General features: G+C 48.9%; 1 protein-coding gene across 8 annotated transcripts; it reads left to right on the top strand.

Moving 5' to 3' along the window:
- Nucleotides 1-223: 223 nt before the first annotated feature.
- Smpd4 (sphingomyelin phosphodiesterase 4) lies at nt 224-24,071 on the top strand. Of its 8 annotated transcripts, none has more exons than XM_087576015.1 (20): nt 224-298; nt 2,253-2,336; nt 4,612-4,698; nt 6,387-6,529; nt 6,611-6,686; nt 7,112-7,220; nt 7,325-7,377; nt 7,489-7,640; nt 9,706-9,835; nt 12,721-12,792; nt 16,060-16,146; nt 18,910-19,055; nt 19,519-19,609; nt 19,994-20,094; nt 20,611-20,774; nt 21,578-21,711; nt 21,978-22,211; nt 22,311-22,442; nt 22,556-22,684; nt 22,884-24,069. In XM_087576015.1, the coding sequence occupies exons 2-20, from the start codon at nt 2,298-2,300 to the stop codon at nt 23,211-23,213; spliced, it is 2,409 nt and encodes an 802-aa protein (XP_087432141.1). In that variant the 5' UTR covers nt 224-298; nt 2,253-2,297; the 3' UTR covers nt 23,214-24,069.
- The last annotated feature ends 452 nt before the right edge of the window (nt 24,072-24,523 follow it).

The raw sequence follows: 24,523 nt of genomic DNA, 5'->3' as shown, positions 1-24,523 counted from the left end.
TGTCACCACAGCAACCAGCTCTTTGTAGAAACCTTTTCATTTCATGTAGCCCCATTTTAACTCCCCAGGCTACTTCTGTGTCACTGAAGTACTGTGTCGAAAAGTCTTGCCTTTATCTATTTTTCTTGAAAAGTATTCATGTTATCCTCTGCATTTCAGACCTTTGATCCTCTCGGATTCCCGCCAAGGTAAGGGGGCGTGGCTCCCGGCGCAGCTTGATGACGACATTAGGCGCCAAGTAGCCGAATGGCAGCTCCCGTTTCTGAGAAGCTCGAGATTTCTGCTATCAGCAAAGCAGGTGAGTGGCGGGAGCAACGCACGAGGCAGCCCAGCACCGTGCGGTTTGCGTGGGCCCCCGACGAGGCTGGCTCCGTTCTTCCTCGTGCTATGGGACTCGGGCCTCCCGGCAGCTCGGCCTGAGCGGGCCGGGCCGGGCCGGGAGCCCAGGGCCCAGCTGCACCCTCACGCCTCCCTCCAGGGTCATGGCTTTCTGCCGCCTTCCTGCGTGGTCTTCGCAGACAGTCCGGGTAGGAGTTTGATGAACGCTCGATGCGGGAGTTGAGGGAGGGGGAACTTGGAGGGAAAATTGAACCTTGGGCTCAGCTAGCGATGTTGGTTGTAGAACTCGTTGTGGGTTCAGGTTCTACCTTCCGACCTTTCCAAGCCTCAGTTTCCTCCCCTGTAATGTAATAGGGTGGTCTCGAAACTTTGGCATTATAGAATAGTTGTGTTCAACAAATGAGCGCAAGCCACAGCTTCTCAGAGTGCAGTCGAAGGAGGTCTTGACAGTAGCGCGATAAGCTTGACTGGATCGCGTTGACTCGTAGTCATTAGAAACCTCAGAAACAGTCGGAAGCAGCTCTTGAAGAAGTTGGGTCGGCTGAAGCGAACGCCTTCAGCACTGCATGCACACTGATAGGGAGTGGATGCCAGGGTCTAAAAGCAAGTGTATGGGAGTCGTTGCCCTCTTAAGACCTTCGTTAGACATCTCTGATCTTTCAGCTGCCTTCTTCTTGCGAGGAGAGAGGAGAGTCTCCTGTAGAGCTCTGCCCTTAGCAAGTAGTCTGCAATTTTATGCTGCCCTGATTATTTTAGGGTAGTTTGCAATGTATGTCAGGACTGAAACATTTTAAGTTTTCCTTAGCACTGAGACTTAATTAAGAACTGGGAAGAAAAAGCAAAAAACCCTGAGAAGTGTTTCTCTTGCCAAATGGCAAAGATTGGTGGTCTCTTTTCAAAACCACAGCTGCCTTAATCTCCTACCATCCAGCTTCTCTTCTCACAGACTGCCATTGCCAGCTGAGCACCTTTCTCCTGTAGTGAGCAGAGCTGAGACAGAAAGGCTCACTAGTTCATCAGTGGCATGAAGCAGGTTTCCTCTCTGCTCTTTCCAACTCTTATTTTGTGTTTCTCACCATGGACTGGGAGGTAGGAAGCTGCAGCCCTATGTCTAATTTTTGGTGGCAAGTCCAAGTGCTTCCTTCATAGAACTTGCTCCTCATTCGTTGCAAGGAAGCACACGTTATTTGCTTTACCCTTCTCTTACAGATGAAAGATTTGTAAGGCGCTTGCTAGAATCTTGGCTCTGCTGATTGTTAGTTGGGTGTTGAAAAACCTTTTGCTGTTTCTTATCCCTGTTTCCTTATTTGCATCAATCTCGTGGGGTTACTGTGAAGATGTATTTTCTAGTTGTGCCTTACTTAGCACCCTTCTTATTTGCTTTCTCATAGTTACATAGCGACTAGACTAGTCCAGGCAGACAATGAATTATCTAGGGTATTAGAAGGCCCAGATCAGGACTTGCTCTAATCTGCAGGGTCTAGGGAAGAATCTGCTTCCAAGCTTATTCAGGTTGCTGTCAGAATCCAATTTCTCTGAGGTCTTGAATTCTAGCTGAGCTCTACTCTGTGTCTTAAACTCCACTTACATTGTGATGTAGTTGGTTCTGTTAAAGTATTTGTAGGATGGCACTTAGCTGAGCGTTACTGGTAATTAGATAAGGAAGTGAATGAGAAGCTCTTAGAGTCCACCTGGCATCTAACAAGTGTGGCATGAGCGTTACCAAGGAGTCACCACGACAGAGTTCACACTCCGAAGCGACTACTATGGTCTGTGTGAGTTTGCATTTTAGGAATCAAAGGAATATGTGCTATGAATTGTGAAGAGTTCAACAAGTGTTCTCCTGGGCATCATGAAATTGTATAATTCTGTGGTATAGAAGATAGTGAGATTTTCTCTTTGTTTTTTTACAGTGGTTCCCTAAGGCAGCCATTTCTTGCTTGCCCTGGGAGGCTGCTATGGCGTTCCCTCACCTACAACAGCCTAGTTTCCTTCTGGTAAGTATCAGCTGCCTTTGGAAGTGTTGATGATAGTTCTATAGCTGAGGGACTTAGAACTTTTTCGTCTGTTTTTTTTTTTTTTTTTTTTTTTTTTTTTGGTTCTTTTTTTTCGGAGCTGGGGACCGAACCCAGGGCCTTGCGCTTCCTAGGTTAGCGCTCTACCACTGAGCTAAATCCCCAGCCCCTTTCGTCTGTTTTGAAGGACTCATTTTTAGGAGACAAGCAGCCTGCCCCCTGTTTCTTTGTTTTTTGAGATAAGATGTAGCCTGGCTGTCCTGGAACTCACTCTTGAGACCAGACTGGCCTTGAACTCACAGAGATCCGACTGTCTCTGCCTCCTGAGTGCTGGGACTGAAGGTGTGTACCACCATACCTGGCTGTGCAGGCCTCTTAAACTCAAGTCCTTCCTGCCTTAGCTCCCTAGGTGCTGGGATTACTGTGTGCAGTTGCCACCATAGTCAGTGGACTTGAGAACTCAGTACTGGGTTTTGGTTTTTGTTTTGTTTTTATAGGAGACAATACCAGAATCAGCATTAGAATGCTTACTATGCCATCTGTGAGTGCAGGATATTGAGTGCACTCAGTGTCTGAACTGTGATTTTTTTTTATTTCTAAGGTAGTTTATTCAGCCAGTACTGGGGAGGCCGAGACAGGAAGATCGTTAAGAGTTCACAGCCTAGACAACCATGGTGGCACACACCTTTAATCCCAGCACTTGGGAGGCAGAGGCAGGTGAATCTCCGGGAGTTCTGGGACAGAAGGGTCTACATAGTGAATTTCAAGTCAGTCAGACCTACACAGTGAAACTCCATCTGAAAACAAAAACAAAACAATAATTTAAAACAAAGCAGTAATTGATGCAATTGTGATTTTCCTTAGTTTCCAAAGTGAGAAGAATGTTTACCAAGTGGTCCTGATGCTTAAGCTCCATGTATATGTGAAATGTGAAACATGGAGGGATGCTTCTCCCTGTTAGAGCTTTATGTTAATTAAGTATTAGAATGCGAAGTTGGGAGAGCAGATAGAGATTCTTCCTTGCAGATGCTAGGAGATTTTTGTTTTTGTTTCTCTGTGTAGCCATGGCTGTACTGGAACTCACTCTGTAGACCAGGCTGGCCTTAAACTTAGATCTGCCTGCCTCTGCTCCCTAAGAGTTGGGATTAATATTGTGAGCCACCTTGCCTGGCTTTTTTTTTTTTTTTTTTTTTTGGTTCTTTTTTTTTCGGAGCTGGGGACCGAACCCAGGGCCTTGCGCTTCCTAGGTAAGTGCTCTACCACTGAGCTAAATCCCCAGCCCCGGCTTTTATTTTTTAAGAATATTTATTTCTTAGTGAACCCCTCTGGAGCCAGCTGGCTTGCCTTTCTGAGACAGGGCTCTTGCAGTCCTTACTTGTTTAGAGGTGATCAGGGCATTAGATACCCTAGGTCCAAGCCTTCTTGTTGAATGACTAGCATCTCCTGATCTCAGTCTGTTTGCCTAGAGGCCACTTCTCCATGGAGTCCGTATTGTGCCCACAGGAACGTTGGTAGATCTCCTTGGTTTCTTTTCTGAGTGTCTTACTGGCTTACTCATTATCTTGATGAATATTGAGTTGCCTGAGGCTCTGAGTAGTTTTAGACTACCTTTTTTTTTTTTTTTTTTTTGTGATTTTAAAAAAATTATTTCTTTGATTTTTGGAGTTTATAATATAATTATATCACTTCCCACTTCTCTTTCTTCCCTCCAAATCCTCTCCAGACTGCATTATTTTTTAAGGTGGTGATTCCAGTAAGTTGCTATGTTATGCACTGGTTAAGAGAAAAGAGGTATTATATACTGTGCTTTTTTTGGCTGTTCTCACTTGTGACCACAGTGGTGCAGTCGTGGGTTGTTAAGGAGGTGGGAAGTTTGCACCTCTGGGTATGAACTCAGCACTTGCAGACTGAATGAGGTTTCCCCATCCAACAAGGATCCTGTGCTGACCGCAGGGCTCATCCTATTGCTGATCTCTGTTCGTGGGTCAGTGGGAGTCAGTTTCCTTTTTATAATGCAGCACTTTGAGGTGACGGTATTCTTAAAGGAGAGCACCTGAGAATTTCTGGTCTAAAAGTGATAGAATTGTAGCTTATTTCTTCTAGAAGCTTCCTGTGGGCCTCAGGCATTTGCATGAAATGCTGGAACCATGCACCACATTTTGTATTTCTGTTGCTTTGTGTGTCTGTTTTGATTAGACACAGACTGTTTGTAGCTTCATAGCAAGTCTCTTCACGACTCTTTCACATTGTCTCCTAGGCTAGCCTGAAAGCTGACTCTATAAATAAGCCCTTTGCGCAGCGTTGCCAAGATTTGGTGAAAGTCATTGAGGATTTTCCAGCCAAGGTACAGCTTTGCCTGCAGCTCCTTTCCATATCACCTGTAACTCTTTCTCAACCTCTGGTAGGTAGAAGCCAGGAATGCTAGAAGCATCCTACAATACACAAGCTGGCTTCTTGCAACACAAAGGTATCCAACCATAAGCCTGGTATAGTAGTGTGTACTGGAGTCCCAGCACTTGGAAGGCAGGAAGGCCAGGACACATAGCAAGCATACCATAGGGCTGTGTGAGACCTGGTCTGAAAACAGCAACAACAAAGTATCCGGCCCCAAATAGACATGGTCTGAGATTGAGAACCTGTGATATAAATACTTTGAGAATGTGTATTTAATATACATTTAAAATTGTTGAACCCAAGAAATCAATCTGGACAGTGAATTAATATGCTGTTATGTTTCCGTGATTTGATTTTAAAAGATAGCTCTCTTTTTTAGTAGATGTCTGTCAAGATCAGAAGGGTTCTGGGGAGTGGTGTTGGTGTGTGTCAAGGTACATGTATGTTTGTATATATATTTGTGTGTGAAGGTATACATGTGCATGCAGACACATGTATATGCCAGGAAGGTCAACCTCAGGGTTTGTTGCTCAGCAGCTCTCTACCTTTTTGAGGTCTCACTGGGACCTGGGCCTGGCTGTTTAGGCCAGACTGGATGGCCAGCAAACCCCAGGGATTCTCCTGTCTCTGCCTTTTTTTAAAAAAGATTTATTTATTATATATAATAAGTACACAGCAGCTGTCTTCAGACACACCAGAAGAGGGCATCAGATCTCATTACAGATGATTATGAGCCACCATGTGGTGGGATTTGAACTCAGGACCTCTGGAAGAGCAGTCAGTGCTCTTAACCACTGAGCCATCTCCCAGCCCCTCGTCTCTGCCTTCTTAGCACTGGGATTATAACACCTTTATTTTTGTATGGGTGCTGAGTTTCTGATCAAACCCAGGTTTTCGTGACTCACTGACGAAGCTATTTCTCTACCCCATTATAAGTTTGTTGTTGTCTGGGGTGTTTTGTGCTATGGGGACCTTGCTGGGCTTTGTGCATGGTGTGCAAGTGCTCTGTCCCTGGATTACATCCCCAGCCATAAAAATGTTATACTTAGCTGAGTATGAGGGTGCACATTAACAGTAATTGGGAGGCTAAGGCAGGAGGATTTCTGTGAGTTGAAGGCCATCCTATTATATAGGAAGACTCTGTCTTAAAAAAGCAAAACAAAACAAAACAAAAACATTGGTGGAGGGAACGAGGGTGACTGAAGAGTTGGCTTGGTGCTTAAGAGTACTTGCTGCTCTTTCAGAGAACCCCATGTTTAGTTTTCAGCACCCTTGTCAGGCAGCTCACAGCCATGTCTAACTGTAACTCCAGCTCCAAGAGATCTGACAGATCTCTCACCTCCACAGATACCTGCACTCATGTACACACATTCATGCATATACACATAATTTTTTGAAATAATAAATATTTCTTAAAAAATATTTTAGCCAAAGGGTGACTGACTTAGCACAAATGTAAGGTTGGTGTGTTATGTGCTGGTGTGAAAATTCAGTTATTCTTTGTCATTGGAACAGAGCTTCTGTGGGTCTGTGTCAGAGTGACCTCCAGTGGGCAGGGTGTGGTGAAACCGGAGCACAGTCAGGGATGGCACTGGTCCTCAGGGAACATTCCAGCTGCCTTACTGTGCACTCTTTCAGGAATTGCATGCCATCTTCCCATGGCTGGTGGAGAGCATCTTTGGCAGCCTGGATGGTGTCCTTGTTGGCTGGAATCTCCGATGCCTACAGGGACGTGTGAACCCTGTGGAGTATAGCATAGCAATGGAATTTCTAGACCCAAGGTATGTAGGTTTACTATTTGTAAAGGGCTGAATACTTCCTCATGTTGACACACTCCTCCCCCTTTTAAATTTTATGTTCAGTGGCCCAATGATGAAGTTGGTGTATAAGCTTCAAGCTGAAGACTATAACTTTGACTTCCCTGTCTCCTGTCTTCCTGTAAGTGAGCCCTGGTGGTGAGTAGCACTAGGGGCAGAGGACCAGATGGGAAGCTGTGCTGTGAGTGGGTGGGCAGTGGGTACCATTTTTAAAGGCTCGTTGGAATTGCAGGTGGAAACTTACTCTGGTCTGAGTAGCAGGAAGCCCGAGTGACTGAAGTGATTTGCTTTCCTGAGGCTTCAGACCTTTAGAGCAAGTTGAGGTGTGGTGCTCAGGAGGAGATGGACTCAACAGCACCCAGTTCTTATCTTTGTGTGTATGAAGCTTTATGACTAGAGGAAAAGTTCTAAGCCAGTCTCTGCAGGGGATGGACACTGTTTCCATAAAGCAGGGTCTGCGTGTTGGTGTCTGCCTTGGCAGCCTCCCCCAGAGTGCTAGAACAGCTGGGGGTTAGTTACCATGCTGCCGACTCCCTCTCTTTGCAGGGCCCTGTGAAGGCATCCATTCAAGAGAATGTCCTCCCTGACAGTCCTCTGTACCACAATAAGGTCCAGTTTCCCCCGACTGGAGGCCTGGGCCTGAATCTGGCCCTCAGTATCCTTTGATGGCCCAAGGTGTGGGAGGTTGTGAGTGGCCAGCATCCTGTGGAAGGTGACCCACCCACTACCTCTGCATTTGCCCCTTGACACTCTGACCAGATCCATTCGAATACTATATGTTCTACTTTGCTTTGAGCCTCATCTCTCAAAAGGTACAGAAGGGATAACCCTTGAGTTTGGCTTGTTGTGCAGATCCCACAGGGAAGTGCCAGTGCCCATGATGGCCACTTAGTGGAGCACTAACAACAGTCTTTGTTTTCTAGCCAATGCCTATGTCTTTCCATGTCCGTACTTCGGACTGCGCCTATTTCATCCTGGTGGACAGGTACCTGTCGTGGTTCCTACCCACTGAAGGCAGCGTGCCTCCACCACTCTGCTCCAGTCCCGGGGGCTCCAGCCCCTCACCAGCTCCCAGGTAAGGCTGCCTTTGACTATGAAGACCCGGTGCTGCTATGGGGAGTGACCTCTATAAAGGCACTACAAGCATTGCCCAGTTAATTGGCAATCCAGGGTCAGTTATTAGCATCTGTTTAAAGTTCCCCAACCTTTCTGGGGTTCAATTCTCAACTTCTCTTGCCCTGGCAAAGACAGGAGTGGGTAAAACTTGTCTCTGGCCTCATTGACATGGCCAGTGGCGTTCACGGCAGATGGGATTGAGTCCTACAAAGCAATGAGTTGAGTGGAGGGGAGGGATGGGGACGGGACGGTTGTGGAATCAGTGGGAGAGTCTGGGCTGAAAAACCACTTGTGCCAGGCCACACAAGATAAGCCTTTGCTGTATTGCACAGTTGGAGGTGTGCTACCCCTGTAGCTTGAGTGCGGCTCAGATCTCTAGCTTTTGGTGAGCCTTTAGCCCAGAACCTCTTGGTCCATTTTCCTTAGGAACTCTTCTGCCCCAACAGGAGTTGTTGAAGCTCCTGCTCCCTCCCTGACCTCACTGGTCTGCTACCTGCTTATAGGTAGGCACTGGTGCAAGGATTCAGTCCAGCCCATGTCTACTAGTATGTGCATACCAGGCCATGCCTTCATCTAAAAGTCACTGTGGGGAGATGCCCTCAAAATATGGAGAGAGATCTGGGAAGTGAGGCTCCTGAGGCGTCATAGCTCATGGGTGATGACCTAACCTTGCTATTACGGTAGTGCTGTTGTTGGGGAGGAGGGCTTCAAGGTCCAGTAAATTCCTACCCACTCCAAGGCAGAATTCAGGTGCCAACTGACTTGCACAGACCTAGTGTTGGCTTGTTTTAGCTTTTCATTTTGAAGTAATGTCACACGTATAGAAAGTTGCCAGCTAGAGCTTTTTTACAAGCCCTTTAGCCCAGATCTCTAAATGGCCAACACAACTATAACTCTTCCATTTGCTTTTTTGTAAAACATACATGCTTGGTATTTTGTTTTGTCCTGTCACTCACACTGTGTACCTTAGGCAAACTTGAAATTCATGATCCTCTTGCTTCCACCTCCGGAGTGTTGGAGTGACCCTCTGGTATCCCAGCATGTTCCTGAGAAGCCATCACGTCTTGATGGAGCACAGTGCATCTGCCCACTGTGGGATGATAACGTGCTACCAGGCTGTCATCAAATCTTAGAGCCTGTTTATGTTCACCAGCTACCCCACCCATGTCTGCTAGCTGCTGTGCAGTAGTCTTAGGTTTCTACTGCTGTGATAAAGATTGTGAGCAAAGCAGTGTGGGGAGAAATGCTTTAGTTCATCTCCAGCACTGAGGAAGCTCAAGGCAAGAGCTAAAGCACAAGCCATGCTTCCTAATGTCACCATCTGCACAGGGGTGGCCCCTCCCCCATTGCCTGGACTCTCCTGTGTCAACTACTGAGCAAGAGAACACATGGCAGACTTGCCGTAGAGGCAGTTCGATTGAGGGCCTTTTTTCACTTGAGGTTTGTCTTCCTAGGTACCTAGTTCATGTCAAGTTGAGGACTCCTAACAAGGACAGAGGTCATCGCTGTAGTCCTTTGGTCCTTATTCTCCCTATATGTGACTGGCAGAGGCCCTAGGTGTGTTTGGCAGAGTGGACACAGACCCTCTTTCCTTGGCTATCTCATGCCTAGGCCCATCCCAGCTGAGGAAGTAGGAGGATCAGTCACCACAGTAGTAACTCCAAGCTCCTCCTACTTCCTGTCAGCTGCTGTCCTGGGCTGCACTGGTGGTGATAGGTGCTTAGTCATCAGTGACCAGGTTTTCCTAATGTAAATTCAGATCTGTGCTTTATCGACCTGAGGGCTTAGTGGGGAGAATATCGTTTATGTTAGTGTCTTCTGTTCTCATTACAGTTATTAATAGGGCATTTGACCTCACTGCATCCCTCACGGTTGCTAAGTGGACAGAGTCTATAACAAGGATGTCAAGTGCTCACCACAGACGTTGTGTCACTGTGATTCAGTGTGTTGCATTGACTGTTGGTCTCATTGATTTCGGTGTCAGCAGAGGAACCTGATTCACTATTGTCTATATATCCTGTCAGGACACCAGCCATGCCCTTTGCCTCCTATGGCCTCCACACTAGCCTCTTGAAGCGGCACATCTCTCATCAGACATCTGTGAATGCAGACCCTGCATCCCATGAGATCTGGCGGTCAGAAACTCTACTCCAGGTAAGAAAGCCCAGTCCCTGCTTCTGTTTCAAAATAGACTGTTTAGCTACCTTCTGTTCTGAGAGGCAGAGTCACAAAGGTATCTTGTCAGCCCAGCGGCAGGGTCTAAATGGCGTTTTCTTGCTGTGGCATTTAGAAAACAAGTGAGGAGGAACCGATGTATTCTTGTAAGCTAAACGCCATAAACAGTATTTTCTGTCTGTCTCAGCTTCCCTTGTCCACAGTGTTGTTCTCTCAGGATCTATTTATTCACCAGTCTTCCGTGCATGTGTCCATGTGCCCTACCTTGTCACCCTCTGACCCTCTTCCTGGGTTGCTAGGGTTGGTTTCCATTGGTTACCATCTGCTTGATGTTAAGGCCGGCTGCAGAGGTTTTATTTGATGCTGCATGGTGTGGCCCTCAGAACCTGCACTTTGGTCAGCATTGAGCAGGAGATACAAGTGGTAGGACAAGTGTCCCTTGGGGACTCATGGAGTGGCCCTGCCCCCTTGTTATGTCCTGGTGTCTGGAGAGAATCAGCGGGTACAAGTGCTGGGTTCTGAGGCTGGTTGTGGTAGCCAGTGTTGCTCTGGATAGAAAAAACTGGGTAGGATGGAATTCGTCCCTGGCTGGACTTTATTGCCAGACTGTAAACCACCAGCGGCCCAAGCAAGGACAAGGAGACTTTCTAATAATTATGAAAGCGTGCCTTTGGCGTAGCAGACTCTCAACTGGTTGATGTAAGTAGACCTGATGAGCCGTGTTCTGCCGTGTGACTCATCACCTCTCCTCAGTACTGGTACTCAATACTTCTGTCTGATGATGAGCTTTCCACCTCCGACTCTTTCCCAGGGTTCCTGTCTGCCAGGAAGTCTGATTATCCTCTCTCATTTTGCCGTAGGCCATTCAGCTCCAATTAAACCAATCAGAAGGTGATGGAGATGTTTACAATACACTGAGCCAGGTGATGCGATACCAAAGCAGCCTTACTTATCTCTCTGCTGCTACAAAAACCAGCATTTGAATAGTGCAAAGCCAGTCTTTATACAGGGCAAGAGATTATCCCATAGTAACAACAGGAGTGTAGGATGCACTGCTTTTAGAACCCTGCTACTCAGATCTTTTTTTTTTTTTAAATGAAAAAAATTTTAGGGGGCTGGAGAGATGGCTCAGAGGTTAAAACCACTGGCTGTTTTTCCAAAGAACCCAGGTTCAATTCCCAGCACCCATGTGGTGGATCACAGCCAAGTCTAAGTGATCTGATAATCTTATAGAGGCAAAACACCAATGCATACAAAATAAAAATAAATAAGTTTAAAAAAGAAAAAAAACAATTATAGACAAGTATGTGTGACATGAATTTTATCATCTTAACTTTTTTCCTTTTAGTTTTTTTGACACCCTTTCTGTGTAGTCCAGGTTGGCTTAGAACTCCAGATTCATGCACCTCGGGATCCTATGTGCATCTTAACCAATTTTCAAGTAGCATTAAGTACATTCCATTGTTATGCATGTGTGTGCCTGTGTGGGTTTATGTGCACCACATGCTTGCAGTTACCTGCAGAGGTCAGGTACTGAGGGCATCAGATTCCTTTGAATAGCGTTACAGATGGTTATAAGCCACTGTGCAGTGCTGGGAACTCAACCACTGCAAGAGTAGCAGGTGCTCTTGACTTTTGAGCCCTCCAAACTGCATTAAACATACGTTTTAATTAGTTCATCGGGAATTCCATACATGCATGTAATTAATGAATTTGAATCATATTCATCCATACTACTCCTCCCAGATCCACTCCCTGTTCCCTACATCTCCTAGTTTCCTGTGCTTGCCCTTTCCTCCCTCCCTTCCTTCTTTCCTTTTCTTCCTTTTGTAACTCAGAGCCCAGTCTATATTGCCCATGTACTCATGAGTATCGGGCTATCCTTTGGGCCTCAGTTGACCTACCAGGAGGTACACCGTTTAAAGTTCCCCACCCCACGTCATCAATCTGATGCCCTCAGTACCTGACCTCTGCAGGTAACTGCAAGCATGTGGTGCACATAAACCCACACAGGCACACACATGCATAACAATGGAATGTACTTAATGCTACTTGAAAATTGGTTAAGATGCACGTAGGATCCCAAGGTGCATGAATCTGGAGTTCTAAGCCAACCTGGACTACACAGAAAGGGTGTCACAACGCTTTGCCCTGTTTCCTTATGACTTTTGTGTTTCCTTGTGAGTTTTGTGTTTCCTTGTGAGTTTTGTGTTTCCTTGTGAGTTTTGTGTTTCCTTAATGCTACTTGAAAATTGGTTAAGATGCACGTAGGATCCCGAGGTGCATGAATCTGGAGTTCTAAGCCAACCTGGACTACACAGAAAGGGTGTTTCAACGCTTTGCCCTGTTTCCTTATGACTTTTGTGTTTCCTTGTGAGTTTTGTGTTTCCTTGTGAGTTTTGTGTTTCCTTGTGAGTTTTGTGTTTCCTTGTGAGTTTTGTGTTTCCTTATGACTTTTGTGTTTCCTTGTGACTTTTGTGTTTCCTTGTGAGTTTTGTGTTTCCTTATGACTTTTGTGTTTCCTTGTGAGTTTTGTGTTTCCTTGTGACTTTTGTGTTTCCTTGTGAGTTTTGTGTTTCCTTGTGACTTTTGTGTTTCCTTGTGAGTTTTGTGTTTCCTTGTGACTTTTGTGTTTCCTTGTGACTTTTGTGTTTCCTTGTGACTTTTGTGTTTCCTTGTGACTTTTGTGTTTCAGCTCTTGTCACCATTCTGTTTTACAGTAATTCTTGTGTAAGATCAGGTATTTTAGAGCTTTCTTCTGCATGTGTGCAGCCTGTTTCCAGCACCATTTGTTGGAAAGACTTCCTCACCATTACATGGTGCAGTCCCTGGCAACAGTTTGATCAGTTACTGTCCTTTTACAGGTTTTTGTGGAAATGTGGCTTCATCATTACTCCCTGGAGATGTACCAAAAAATGCAGTCCCCTCATGCCAAGGTATGTCTCTGTGCTCACTGTCCCTTCTGTCTTGAGGCCTGGCTAGCCTGCTATACTATATCTTGTCCTCAGCATGAGTCACTTGTCTCACATTGAATGGGGGAAGCAGAAACTTACGTTGGCCTTCACTCAGATAATGTATAGAAAAGGTGATCCTGTCCTTTCTGAGGTCCTCTCTGCAGCTACACAGCCCTATCCCACCCTAGGGAATGGCTCAGGTCTGACACTCTTTTGTCTTCTGGGACAAGCAAGGCAAGCTGCGGCTCCTTTTGGGACTCATGTCCAATGTCCCCACTGTCACCAGCAGTGCTCTGATGCTCTCAGGTGGCCCTGAGCAGGCCCTGCATGCTGTGCTGCTTTTGTACCTCTTTGGCCCGCTTGCTGCTCCGAGTTGTGGCCATTTGTGGTGTGTGGGCTCTGGGACCCTCCTGCATGGGGCCTAGCCTGCTTCCTCCTCCTCTCCTCTTCAGCCTTTCTCCCTGGGTAGCACACTCATTTGCAGAGATGTGGAGGTGGAAGGGTCTCTCAAATCTCCTGGTGGTGGTGTTCCTTAGGTGTTCTGTTAAGTTAGTGAATGGCCTGGTGGGTATTAAGAGTCACAGAGCCATACACAGGCAGCGTCAACAGATGCTGCTTGCCTCTCCTTACTCTGTGTGTGACTAATCTTGTCACTGCTAGGTGGACTTGAGAGCACTTGCTTTAAAATATGTATGTGGATGATGGTGTTCACATTGAGTCTTGTGACTCAGAAGTGCGCCTGGGTTCTGCTACACAGAGTCCCTGTAGCCACTGTGACTCCAATCTGATACAGTGTTGAAGATGGAGATTCCCTCCTCCTACTCTCAAAGTGCAGAGCTCCCCAAACCTCTCCAGTCCTGGTGTCACACTGGAGAGGGAGGGCAGGGAAAGGCTGAAGACTTCTGGGCCCTGTACATTACACAGAGCCTGTGACACCCTTCCAGCTTCCAGCCAGAGTTACTCATGTTCTGGGCTGGCACGTGGAAGGCTGGGACTGGGCTTCCGCAGGTTTCCAGATCCCAAGCTGGCTCAGCCTTGTCCATGTGGCTTGTCCTTGCTGAAGCAAGCTTGCTTTGCTGCAGTGTCTTCCTTGTTGTGCCTGCTGTCTTTCCAGTGAGTAGAAGCCACACTTGTTTTCAAGAGTCAAGCAGATGCCCTTCAGGATGCTCTCCTTCTGTCTTCTGTGGTCAGAGGGAAGGGTCAGTGACTGTCTTTGTATTGGGAGTGAGGTATTTGTCCCCACAATTGCTTCCTCTTGGCCAGACCTTGGGCGGCTGAGATGTGCTTGGAAGGTTGGTGCTCCCTGGCCAGACTCTGTACTTTTCTGCTTCTACTGACACAGAACATAAGGCCCAAGGCTTTCCAGTGGCTGGAAACCAGGAAAGATGGCTGCAGAAGCTGCCCTCTTCCACAGCTCCTGTTACTGGAGTCTGCAATGTGCCTTCCAGATGGCCTTTCCAGTACCCACCAAGCCCTTACTGCCACAGGCAGAATATTTGACACCTGAGATTGATTCCACTCTGATCAGACTGTGTGCAGAGTACCTGTTCACTGCCAGGACTGGGAGCAGTGCTAGGTGTAGCCTGCTGGAGGCTGAGACCTGCCCTGTGTGTCTGATGAAGGGAGCCTGGCTCCTCTCAGCACTGCAGCTGAGCCTGGGGTCTGGCACAAAGGAACCTGTGTGGAAGGGCCTGAGCTCCCCTCACTGGAGAATCAGTGTGAGGCAAGACTGTCCTTCCTCTCCTGCTGCAGCTGGTGGGCATGCTGGCTGGGCATGGCCTTTGTGCGCTGGCATTGCACTGTGCTTGATGAAGGAACCTAGCAGGCAGTGAGTGGTACTGCAGGGAGGTAGGGTAGAGGGCGCTCGAGTGGGGCTGGAGGCTTGCTGGCTTGGCTGTTAGCTCTGCCGCCCTGGGCTGCCCTTGCCTCTAGGAGGATGCGATTGCAGGTTCTTGAGATTTCCTTCCCTTGGGAGCCCTGTGTGCTGACAGATAGGAAGTAGAAAAGGCTGTCTTCCCAGTTGGAACTAGTAAGCACCTTTAGCGGTTTCCAGTGTAGGGACAGAACAGCCTGGTAGACCAACCCTTTGCCTGGCCCATGTCCTTAGGGCTGAGAGCCACTAAAGGAAGGTTTTAGATGTATGAGAGTTGATTCTTTCATATATTTACCCCCTGATTTGGTCAGTATATTCCCTCTTCCCTCTTTCCTGGAACAACCTAGAGCCTCACACATGATAGGCATCTCTCTCACTGAGCTGCATTTCCCACGAATTTGATAAAATTCTTGTGATATCAGCACACCGAAGTCCCTCAGTACTCCTCACTCAGTACCTGAGGGAGGATGGCCTCAGGGTCTGCTCCCCACAATTCCCAGATATTTGGTTTGCATCATTAATGCCCTTGTGTAAGATGCTCTTGCACATAACTTACCTGTCCTACTTTAAGGTTTCCCCTGCATGGCCTACAATCCCAGCACTACAGAGGCTGAGGCAGAAGAATTTTAAGTTCCAGGCCCATATAGACTGCCATGTGAGACCCTGTCTCAAGACAAAATAAACAAAATACTTCAAGATTACTCTGACACCTCATCCACACAATCCTCATGACAGATCAGGATCGACGCCTTCCTAAAGTATTGTAAATTAGGTTGGTCAAGTCCATGTGGAGGCCTGTGTGGGTCCTGGGGGCAGTTGTACACTTCCCTCTTCCTGCAGAGTCAGTCCTGTGCTTTGCTAAGGATTTTTTTGTTTTGTTTTTGTTTTTGTTTTCTTTTCTGAGCCTCAGACTTCTTAGGCCTTGGTGGCAGCAGCATGTTGCAGTGACAATAAGATCCCGAGCTTTAGACCATTACGTGTGACGTCAAATATATAAATACATACCATCATCTTAGGGACAGTGTTAGACTTCTGGAGAAACGTGACTAGACAGACTTCAGAGTGGCCGAGGGCCCAGTAGCCTAGGACCTCCTGGTGGTCTTGTGAGGGCTGAGCAGCTGTAGAGCTGGTCTTGGGTCCTCGGTCTCAGCTGGGGCTTTACTGTGGGACCCAGGGCTGCTGGGCAGAGTTTGTTGGGTATTGCCACTGATGACCTTTTGTTCTTGTTTTTTGTTTTTTCTCCTTTGTTCTTTCTCCTGGGCTCCTCCTGTTTTGTCTCTCCCCACCCCTCCCCATTCCCTGTCTTATCCCTTCCCTCCCCCACCTGGATGTCCTCCTATCTGCCTCTTGGCCTTTCTCTGTTTGTTGTCTCTCAGTTGGAGGTTCTACACTACCGACTCAATGTGTCCAGCGCCCTCCACAGCCCTGCCCAACCCAGCCTCCAGGCCCTCCACGCCTATCAAGTACTGGCCTTTCCTTCCCTTCCCCTGCCCCGAGGTGGGCATAGAGTGTGTGTTGATACAGTGCCAGAGTAAGGGTCTCCCAGAAAAAAGGAAACTTCTCAGAGGCAAGTTCTGAGCAAAATGAAGCCCATGTGTTAGAGGCAGGCCTGCTTGGGCTTTCATATTGACTTGTCCTTCAGGTTTGCAGGCTAGCCTGATTTTGGTGTGTGACCATGTGTCTGTGTTAAGGCACACAGCCTGGCAGGTCATAGATTATGGAATCTTCCTAAACCCCTAGCCTACAGAGCTGGCTCAGCTTCTCCAGTTTTACGGAGGAGCCTTGCAGTGGTCTTACTTACCTTCACTGTTCAGAGGACTAATGTATGACATGGCTGCTGCCCTGTTCAGAGTTGTCACCAGCCTGAAGGGTGCAGCCGTATCACAGATACAGATTCCCTCAGAGCCTTCAGGCTCAGTCCTCCTGGTGAGCTCAGCCACTCACAGAGTCCTTCAGAGGCAATGAGAGCAAGTGGTGACCTCGTGGAGATTGTTGCCTGCTTAAGCAGAAGTGACCAGTGTGTGAACAGATCTGAGGTCAGTAGAGCGTTGTTCAGACCTCAGGTATTTGGGGGAATGGAGTTAGGAATGGGGAGATGTGCTCCAAACAGGGCTGTGTCTGATTGACCCTGGGGAAGAGCATATGACAGTTGACACTGAATTTGAACAAAGATGAGAAAACAGTGCTTGCCCACTAAGTGTTGCTGGCACGGGATGTCAATGGCTCTCACAGTGGGGCTCCCACTCAGAAGCAGCAGCTAGTAAGGAGATCCTATGGGAGGGCTCAGCAATGACACAGCTTCCTGGGAAGACCCCAGAATAGGAGAGCTGTGAAGGTGGCCTGGGAGGCTGGGCATGGTGGGAAATGCTGTAGGTTTCGGGAGCACATTCTCATGTCATAACAAAGTGTAAATGGCACTAGGGATACCAATAGCACATGACCCAATGCTCGAGGAGAGGGGAGGAAATTGATAGGGTATTTATCTGACCAAGAAGTGTGGGCAGGGGCTGGCCATCTTGAACCTCCATAAAACCTGGGTAAGATGAAGCAGTGCTCACTGCTGTGGGAGTGGGCTCCTGTGAAGGTGCCATTTGCTTCCTAAACTGAGGAACTAAGCGATGGCACTGCTCGGGAGAGATGCTGAATGCAGAGAGGAGAGTACGAGTGGGCTAGCCTGACCTGGTGGTCTTTAGTATTGGTCTAATTCATTTTCTATTAAGTGTCACAGACTAGTCACTTATAAAGGCAAAGGTTTTTTGCTTTTTTTTTCTCAGTGCTGGTCTACAGTGGGGGTGGGGTGTTGCATCTGATGATGGCTTCACTGCTGGCTGACATCATGGTAGGAGACCACAGTAGATCTGCACTTGTGAGGAAGGCTGTGGGCAGATTGCCATTTGAGGCCAGTCTGAACCGCATAGTGCAGCTGTCTCAAAAAGCTCAGGGATGGGGCATGGAGCTCGATGCCCCAGACCTTGCAAACCTACTCATGGCCTGGGTCAGTGTCCAGAGGCCAGACTGGCCTATGGCACTCACTCAGGAGATGACCCAGTAACCTACTGACCATGTGATGAGACTGATCCCTCCTAAGGGAGGCATTCATGTTCACAAGGGGTAGCTTTTATTACTGCGTTTCGTCTGTTCTTAGAAGCATTGAAAATTCCCTTCAGGAAGACTTTAAAGTTCCAATAAGCAGAAGACAGACCCTCCTTAGGTTTAGCCAGTCTGGTGCCACCTGGACCATAGTAGGGCCTTTTCTCCCCCTTTTTGTCTTTTTGAGACAGTTTTATTATATAGCCTTGGCTGACCTGCTATGTAGACTGTGATGGCCTAGAACTTATGGCATCCCCCTGTCTCTCTCTGCCTCCCAAGTGCTTCATTGCAAGAATGTGCCACCGTGCACAAGTGTTAGGACAGGGAGGCCTGAGTAGACATAGCCCTGTGGACTCGTGTGTCACAGGGCCAGGCCCTTTACCAGCCTTAGCCCTACAAGTCATCAGGGCCCAACAGACGCAGGGGATGGGGATGTGCCTGACTGGACTTACTCCTGCTTCTGGGTGGCATCACTGATCCCTGACCCACAAGAAATTCCAAGCACCACCTAAACACGTGCTCAACAACCAGAGAGCCCAAAAGGGTACCTTTTGATTTGGAACCTTGTGTTCATAAAATTTACGTCACAAGCCTGAGAAGGTTCTTGTCCTGGGGACTTTAGATGTATTGGAGTGGTGGAAGTAACGCCTGCTTCCTCCAGGTGGAGTCCTTATCTGGCTGTGACCAGGACAGGCAGCTGGGAGGGGCTGGGATTGTGGCTGGAGAAGGAACTGGGGAGAAAAACACTCCTGCTTGAGCATGGTGAGTCCTGGTGCGCTTTTTTGCACATGTTGGGAAACAGGCAGACAACCTTGGATCCAGAGTTTAGGTGGGCTAGGAGCCTACTCTGTTCTCACCCTCTGGCTCAGCAGGAGGCAGAACCCTGAGGCCCAGCATAGGCTGCAGTGTCTGCTGGTGCATGGCCAGATATTGCCATGTGTCTGCTCTCACGAGCCCACCCAGGGTAGGCACAAGGCCACATGTTTCCACATGTGAGCTGGTGTCAGTTCAGATCTGGCAGCATGAGGCGACAAGCCCGATCTATTGCTTGTCTCCTGTGGGGCTCCAAAACCACTAGATATGAACAGAAGATACTCTAGATCTCATCTGGCCTTGACACCCTACCTCCTTCCTAGGAGTCCTTCATGCCTACTGAAGAGCATGTGCTGGTCGTGCGCCTGCTGCTGAAGCACCTGCATGCCTTTGCCAACAGCCTGAAGCCAGATCAGGCTTCACCATCAGCACACTCCCATGCCACCAGTCCCCTGGAGGAATTCAAACGGTAGGTGTAGAGTGGGTGGGGCTTCTGGGCCTCTGCTTCCCTTATGACTACTGTGACTGATCCTTGTTGACCAGTTTGGTTTTTGGCTGCTTCTGCTTTGAAAACCTTCCCTCTTCGATCAGTGGGTCTCACCCTTCTTAATGCTGTGTGACCCTTTAATATAGTTCCTCAAGTGATGGCCACCAACCATAACATTATTTTGTTGCCTTGACCCACAAGTTGGTAGCCACTGCTCTAGATGCTCCCTGTGCTGGGAGGCGAGCCAGCTGGACTGAGGTTATAGCCTCGTGGGAGGGGGCTGGTACACTGACTTCAAAGGCAACTCAGGCTAGAAACAGGTCTTAGCTCAAGCGAGAGTGTTCAGTGTTCCCTGCCAGCAGGACAGACTCACTAGCCAAGGCTAGTCCCCGTGAGCAGGCACACACTTCTGGGTCAGTGACAGCTCCGGACTCTATCCCCACAGAGCTGCAGTACCTCGGTTTGTCCAGCAGAAGCTCTATGTCTTCCTGCAGCATTGTTTTGGCCACTGGCCTCTGGATGCATCCTTCAGAGCCGTAAGCACAAACACCTGCCCTTGTCCTCTCCCTCACTATTGTGCTGTCTGGCATGATGTTGGCAGCCTATGGGGTGGGCTAACAGAACAGACCTTAGAGATGAAGCCTTGGCTTGTCTTGTTCTGTTGGCCATACTCAGCTCCTAAGGGTCTGGCATGAGATACTTAAGCTCCTATAGGATCTTCTTGGGAGGATGCAGGAGTCCTTGTTCACTCACTGGCATCTACACTGGAGTCAGAGAGAAAGTCCAGAGCCCAGCATTGCACCAGCCCTTCAACCAGGGCACAGATCTTTTTAGCAGGTCCAGATCACCAGTAGGTGACCTGAAAGTCAAGTGCACCAACCCACAAGCACGGACCTTCAGGGCACATATGTTCCTCACAGGTCTTGGAGATGTGGCTGAGCTACCTGCAGCCATGGCGGTATGCCCCTGAGAAACAGGCTCAGGGCAGTGATTCCCAGCCACGGTGTGTGTCGGAGAGGTGGTGAGTGTCCCAAGCCCGCCTGCCCCAGGGATGCCATTGCCCTCTGGAGCAGAAGCTGCCTGAGGGAAAGGTGCTAAGCTAGGCATGCTGTGCTTCAGGTCTGGAACCCCATCTCTTTGTTTGGCCTAGGCTGGCGCCATGGTCACCCCAGAGCCTCCATATTTACCAGCATAGAGTAATTGCCGTGTTCCCATTATCTTATACTTCTGTGGTACTGGGGTCACTATGGCCTTTCCTTCTTGGGGTCCTAGACTTGCCCTCCCCATCCTGTTCTAGCAGACCTTCATGAGGTGGCCATTGCCCTCTTGAGAAAGGTCATATGTTTAAGGCTTGCTCATACATACCAGAGGACTGAGGTGTTTCCCTGCCTAATGTCTGTGACTCCCTTGTATGGCATCAGAAGCTGGGAGCATCAGGAAGGGTGGGTGTAGGTAGTAAGGACCAGAGTGTCTCTTGCTCTAACAAGAGGTCTACACCATGGTCGTACTCCAGCTGGCCCCATCTTGCTGTCTCCAGGGCACCCTTCATCCAGGAAAATCTGCTAATGTACACCAAGCTGTTTGTGAGCTTCCTGAACCGTGCCCTACGCACAGACCTCGTCAGCCCCAAGAATGCACTCATGGTCTTCCGAGTGGCTAAGGTCTTTGCCCAGCCCAACCTGACTGAGATGATCCAGAAAGGTGAGTCTTCAGTCCTAGGCAAGCTCCCCTGAGTGAGCTAGTGCCTTAACTGCTGACAAGTGGCACATGGAGGAACCCGGGTACGTTGCACGCCTCAAGGATGTTCTTTGTGGCTTGGAGACTTTGTACATTGAGAGTTTGGTTAATGTCCCCTTCCTAGTGCTGGCAGTCAGGCAATGGCTATACTGAGTTCAAAGACATGAGCATGTGTGCTCTAAGCTATGGTTCTTCTCAGAACTGCTGTTTTCCCCTGTTGACTGGTGGGCAGCGGCGGGCAGTGGCTATTGCCACTCTGCTAGTACAACGTCTGCTGTTGGCTACTGTTGCTTTTGGCTACTGTTGCTGAGGCTCCTAAGCATGTGAGCCGGGCCCTTGAGCTACCCAGCCCCCGACACAGTACACAGGTACCAGCTAAGGCAGTACACAGGTAGGAGGCCCTGGAGTACCTGTGTACAGTACACAGGTACCAGCTAAGGCAGTACACAGGTAGGAGGCCCTGGAGTACCTGTGTCAGATATTCTGGCTATGTCCTGTACAGGTCCCTCCCTCTGTGAGGGTTTCAGTCAGTGGGGGTGAAGAGCTCTCCCTCCCTTCCTTTTGACATTGAAAGCAGAAGCCTTTCTCTCTAACTTGGAGCCTGGAAATACAACATTGCCAAGGCTCTTCAGAAGCCCAAGAAGATTTTCCAGAACCCTGAAAGCAGGTGCCAGACAGAGCTTGCTCTTGCTCTGGCCTTCTAGGTGAGCAGCTGTTCCTGGAGCCAGAGCTCATCATTCCCCACCGCCAACATCGGCTCTTCACAGCCACCAGCAGCTTCCTGTCACCATGGCCCCCTGTTGTGACAGATGCCTCGTTCAAGGTGAAGAGCCATGTCTACAGCCTGGAGGGCCAAGACTGCAAATATACTCCAATGTTTGGTCCTGAAGTCCGAACCCTGGTGAGTAGCCAAAAGCCCACCTGCTGTGGGGTCCCAGAAGCTGTGAGGACCAGCAGAACCAAGGAAGGGAGGAAGGCTGGGGACTGAGTGGATGGTCTAAGTATAATGGCTAGTTTTTTTTCTCATATGAAGATTGTCCACCCAATTAATCATAAGATGTTCCTTTTCCCTCGGGGACACTCCTAGAGCTGATTCCTCAGGGCTACCCTGCCCAGTGGCAGTGACAGCACCTCTGGTGGGCGCTTGAGCCTGTGCCTTTCTTGCAGGTCTTGCGCCTTGCTCAGCTCATCACACAGGCCAAGCAGACTGCCAAGTCCATCTCTGATCAGTGTGTGGAGAGCCCAACTGGCCGCTCCTTCCTGTCATGGCTGGGTTTTGGCTCCACAGACACAAATAGCTGGTACCCAGCCAATGACCCGGATGAAATGGGTCAGGACAGCATCCGCAAGACAGACGAGTACCTAGAGAAGGCCCTGGAGTACCTGCGCCAGATATTCCGGGTATGTCCTGTGCAGGTCCCTCTGTGAGGGTCAGTCAGTGGGCTGAAGAGCTCTCCCTCCCTTCCCTTTCGAGTTGAAAGCAGAGGCCTCTCTCTCCAGCTCAGCGAAGCCCAGCTGGCCCAGCTCACACTCGCCCTGGGGAATGCTCGGGACGAGAATGGGAAGCAGCAGCTCCCAGACTGTATTGTGGGGGAAGAAGGACTCATTCTCACACCCTTGGGCCGATACCAGGTAAACGATCTCTGTCACAAGGGGCATATGATGATGGGCACATGATCTGTTCTTGCCCAAGTCATTTACAAGGATATATTTTTGGAATTATTCCCACTGCTTTTGGCTTCTAGATCATCAATGGTCTGCGAAGGTTCGAGATTGAGTACCAGGGGGACTTAGAGCTGCAGCCCATCCGGAGCTATGAAATCACTAGTCTGGTCCGTGCACTCTTCCGGCTGTCTTCTGCCATCAACCGCAGAGTAAGTGGGACAGCTGGGAGGCCCTAGACATAGCTTCCCGAGCACTCCTGCCCTGGGCAGCATCTTCCCCTTCACAGCCCTGCTTGATCCTGCGAGACATGGGTGGGAGTGAGCCTGTGAGAATCAGTTGGCCCCAGAGGTGCCCTGGAAGGGAGGGTGCTCTGTGTCCCCAACTGCTGAGTCCTTGTTTGTTCTCCAGTGTGCAGGACAGATGGCAGCTCTGTGCTCCCGGAATGACTTCCTTGGCAGCTTCTGTCGCTACCACCTCACTGAGCCTGCCTTGAGCAACAGACACCTGCTGAGCCCTGTGGGGCGGAGGCAGGTCACCACCCCTGCACGGGGCCCCAGACTCAGCCTCCGTTTCCTGGGCAGTTACCGGACACTGCTCCTGCTCCTGATGGCCTTCTTTGTGGCTTCTCTGTTCTGCATCGGGCCCCTGCCCTGCTCCTTGCTCCTGGTCCTAGGGTATATCCTCTACGCCATAGCTATGACACTGCTCACTGAGCGGGGGAAGCTGCACCAGCTCTGAGCTGCTGGCCATTCTCTCCTGAGTAGATTGTGGCAGGCTTCTTAGAAGCCAGGAAGAGAGGGATAGGTCATCTTCAGAGTCTTTGGGAGTAGTTTCCCTGCAGTGGTGGAGTTATTCAAAAGAATGTAGAGTTGGAAGGGAGAGTGATCCAGGCAGGCCTGATACGGAGGGAAGTGTCAGCAGGTTCATGAGCTGTTCTGTAAGACAATCAGTGCTCGCCATGGGTCCTCACCCTCAGTCCAAGGGCCCACAAGCATCTGAGCTAGAATTCAAGGGCTTTGTGACCATTTCACGATTCTGCCGTACAGAGTTCAGGAGCTAGTGTACCCACAGCAGGCTCTAGTTCTAGGCTCTGGGAGCTGCTCCTGTGTGGGTCTCTCTGAGGTGGGCAGGATGGGTTGTGATATTTTTTCTACTGGGCATGCAATACCAGGGCAGCAGCTCAGTATCTACTCCAGAGGAGAAGCAAAGTTCTTAAGAGACTGAGCTTGGGGGTGGAGCTGGGTCCTGCCAGCCTCTGTGGACACAACTCAGCAGCATTTGGTTCTGCCTGTAAAACCAAGGAATTTAAGAGAACATCAAGTTTGTAACAACACTACGAAAAAACCACCTTCACATCAAAGCTAAGACACCAAAGGCCTGGAATTCACCCTGCAGGTGGCGCTGCAGCGCCATCACCATGCTGCTCGTAACCCGCCCTTTGTTTTGGGTTTTTTACAGAAAAAAAAACAACCTTTTTTTCTTCAAGCTTATCACTGGGCTTTGTATTTTGATGTAACTTCATCATGGGACCCATAACCAAAAGTCAGCCCTGAACACAGCTGACCAAGTCCAAATAAACCATTCTTGCTTCAGAGATCGTCTGGGCTGAATCTCTGGCACTTGGGAACCACTCAGCAAGCTCCTGGACACAGCACCTCCTTACCCTGTGATGCTGTTCTTTCTTCCTGAAAGTCCTGTTTCCTCCCCAGGGCATGTTGGATTCAACTTGAGAAACAAGGCCATGGCAGACTAACCCTGAGGTGGGGGGCAGGCCCTATGGTGCTCTGAGAACTGACTTCCCTGCACAACACCAGAGAACAAATACTTCATTAGCTTCCAGAAACTTTCTCTTTTCTTAATGTCATTTTTATTTTATGTGAGTGAGTGTTACTTGTGTGTGTCTGCTCATCAACATGTACGCATTGCGGAAGGAGGCCAGAAGAGGGTGTTGATGGGTGCTGGAGACCAAACTCTTCTGTACTGTTCTTAAGCAACTGCTGAGCCATCTCCTCAGCCTCCAGAAACTTAAGAGTCATGGGCAGATGGAT

This window comes from Rattus norvegicus, chromosome 11 (assembly GCF_021556685.1).
Source record: "Rattus norvegicus strain SHRSP/BbbUtx chromosome 11, alternate assembly SHRSP_T2T, whole genome shotgun sequence".
Lineage (NCBI taxonomy): Eukaryota > Metazoa > Chordata > Mammalia > Rodentia > Muridae > Rattus > Rattus norvegicus.
Note: the sequence above shows the minus strand (reverse complement) of the source record. Positions and strands in the feature narration are given on the sequence as shown.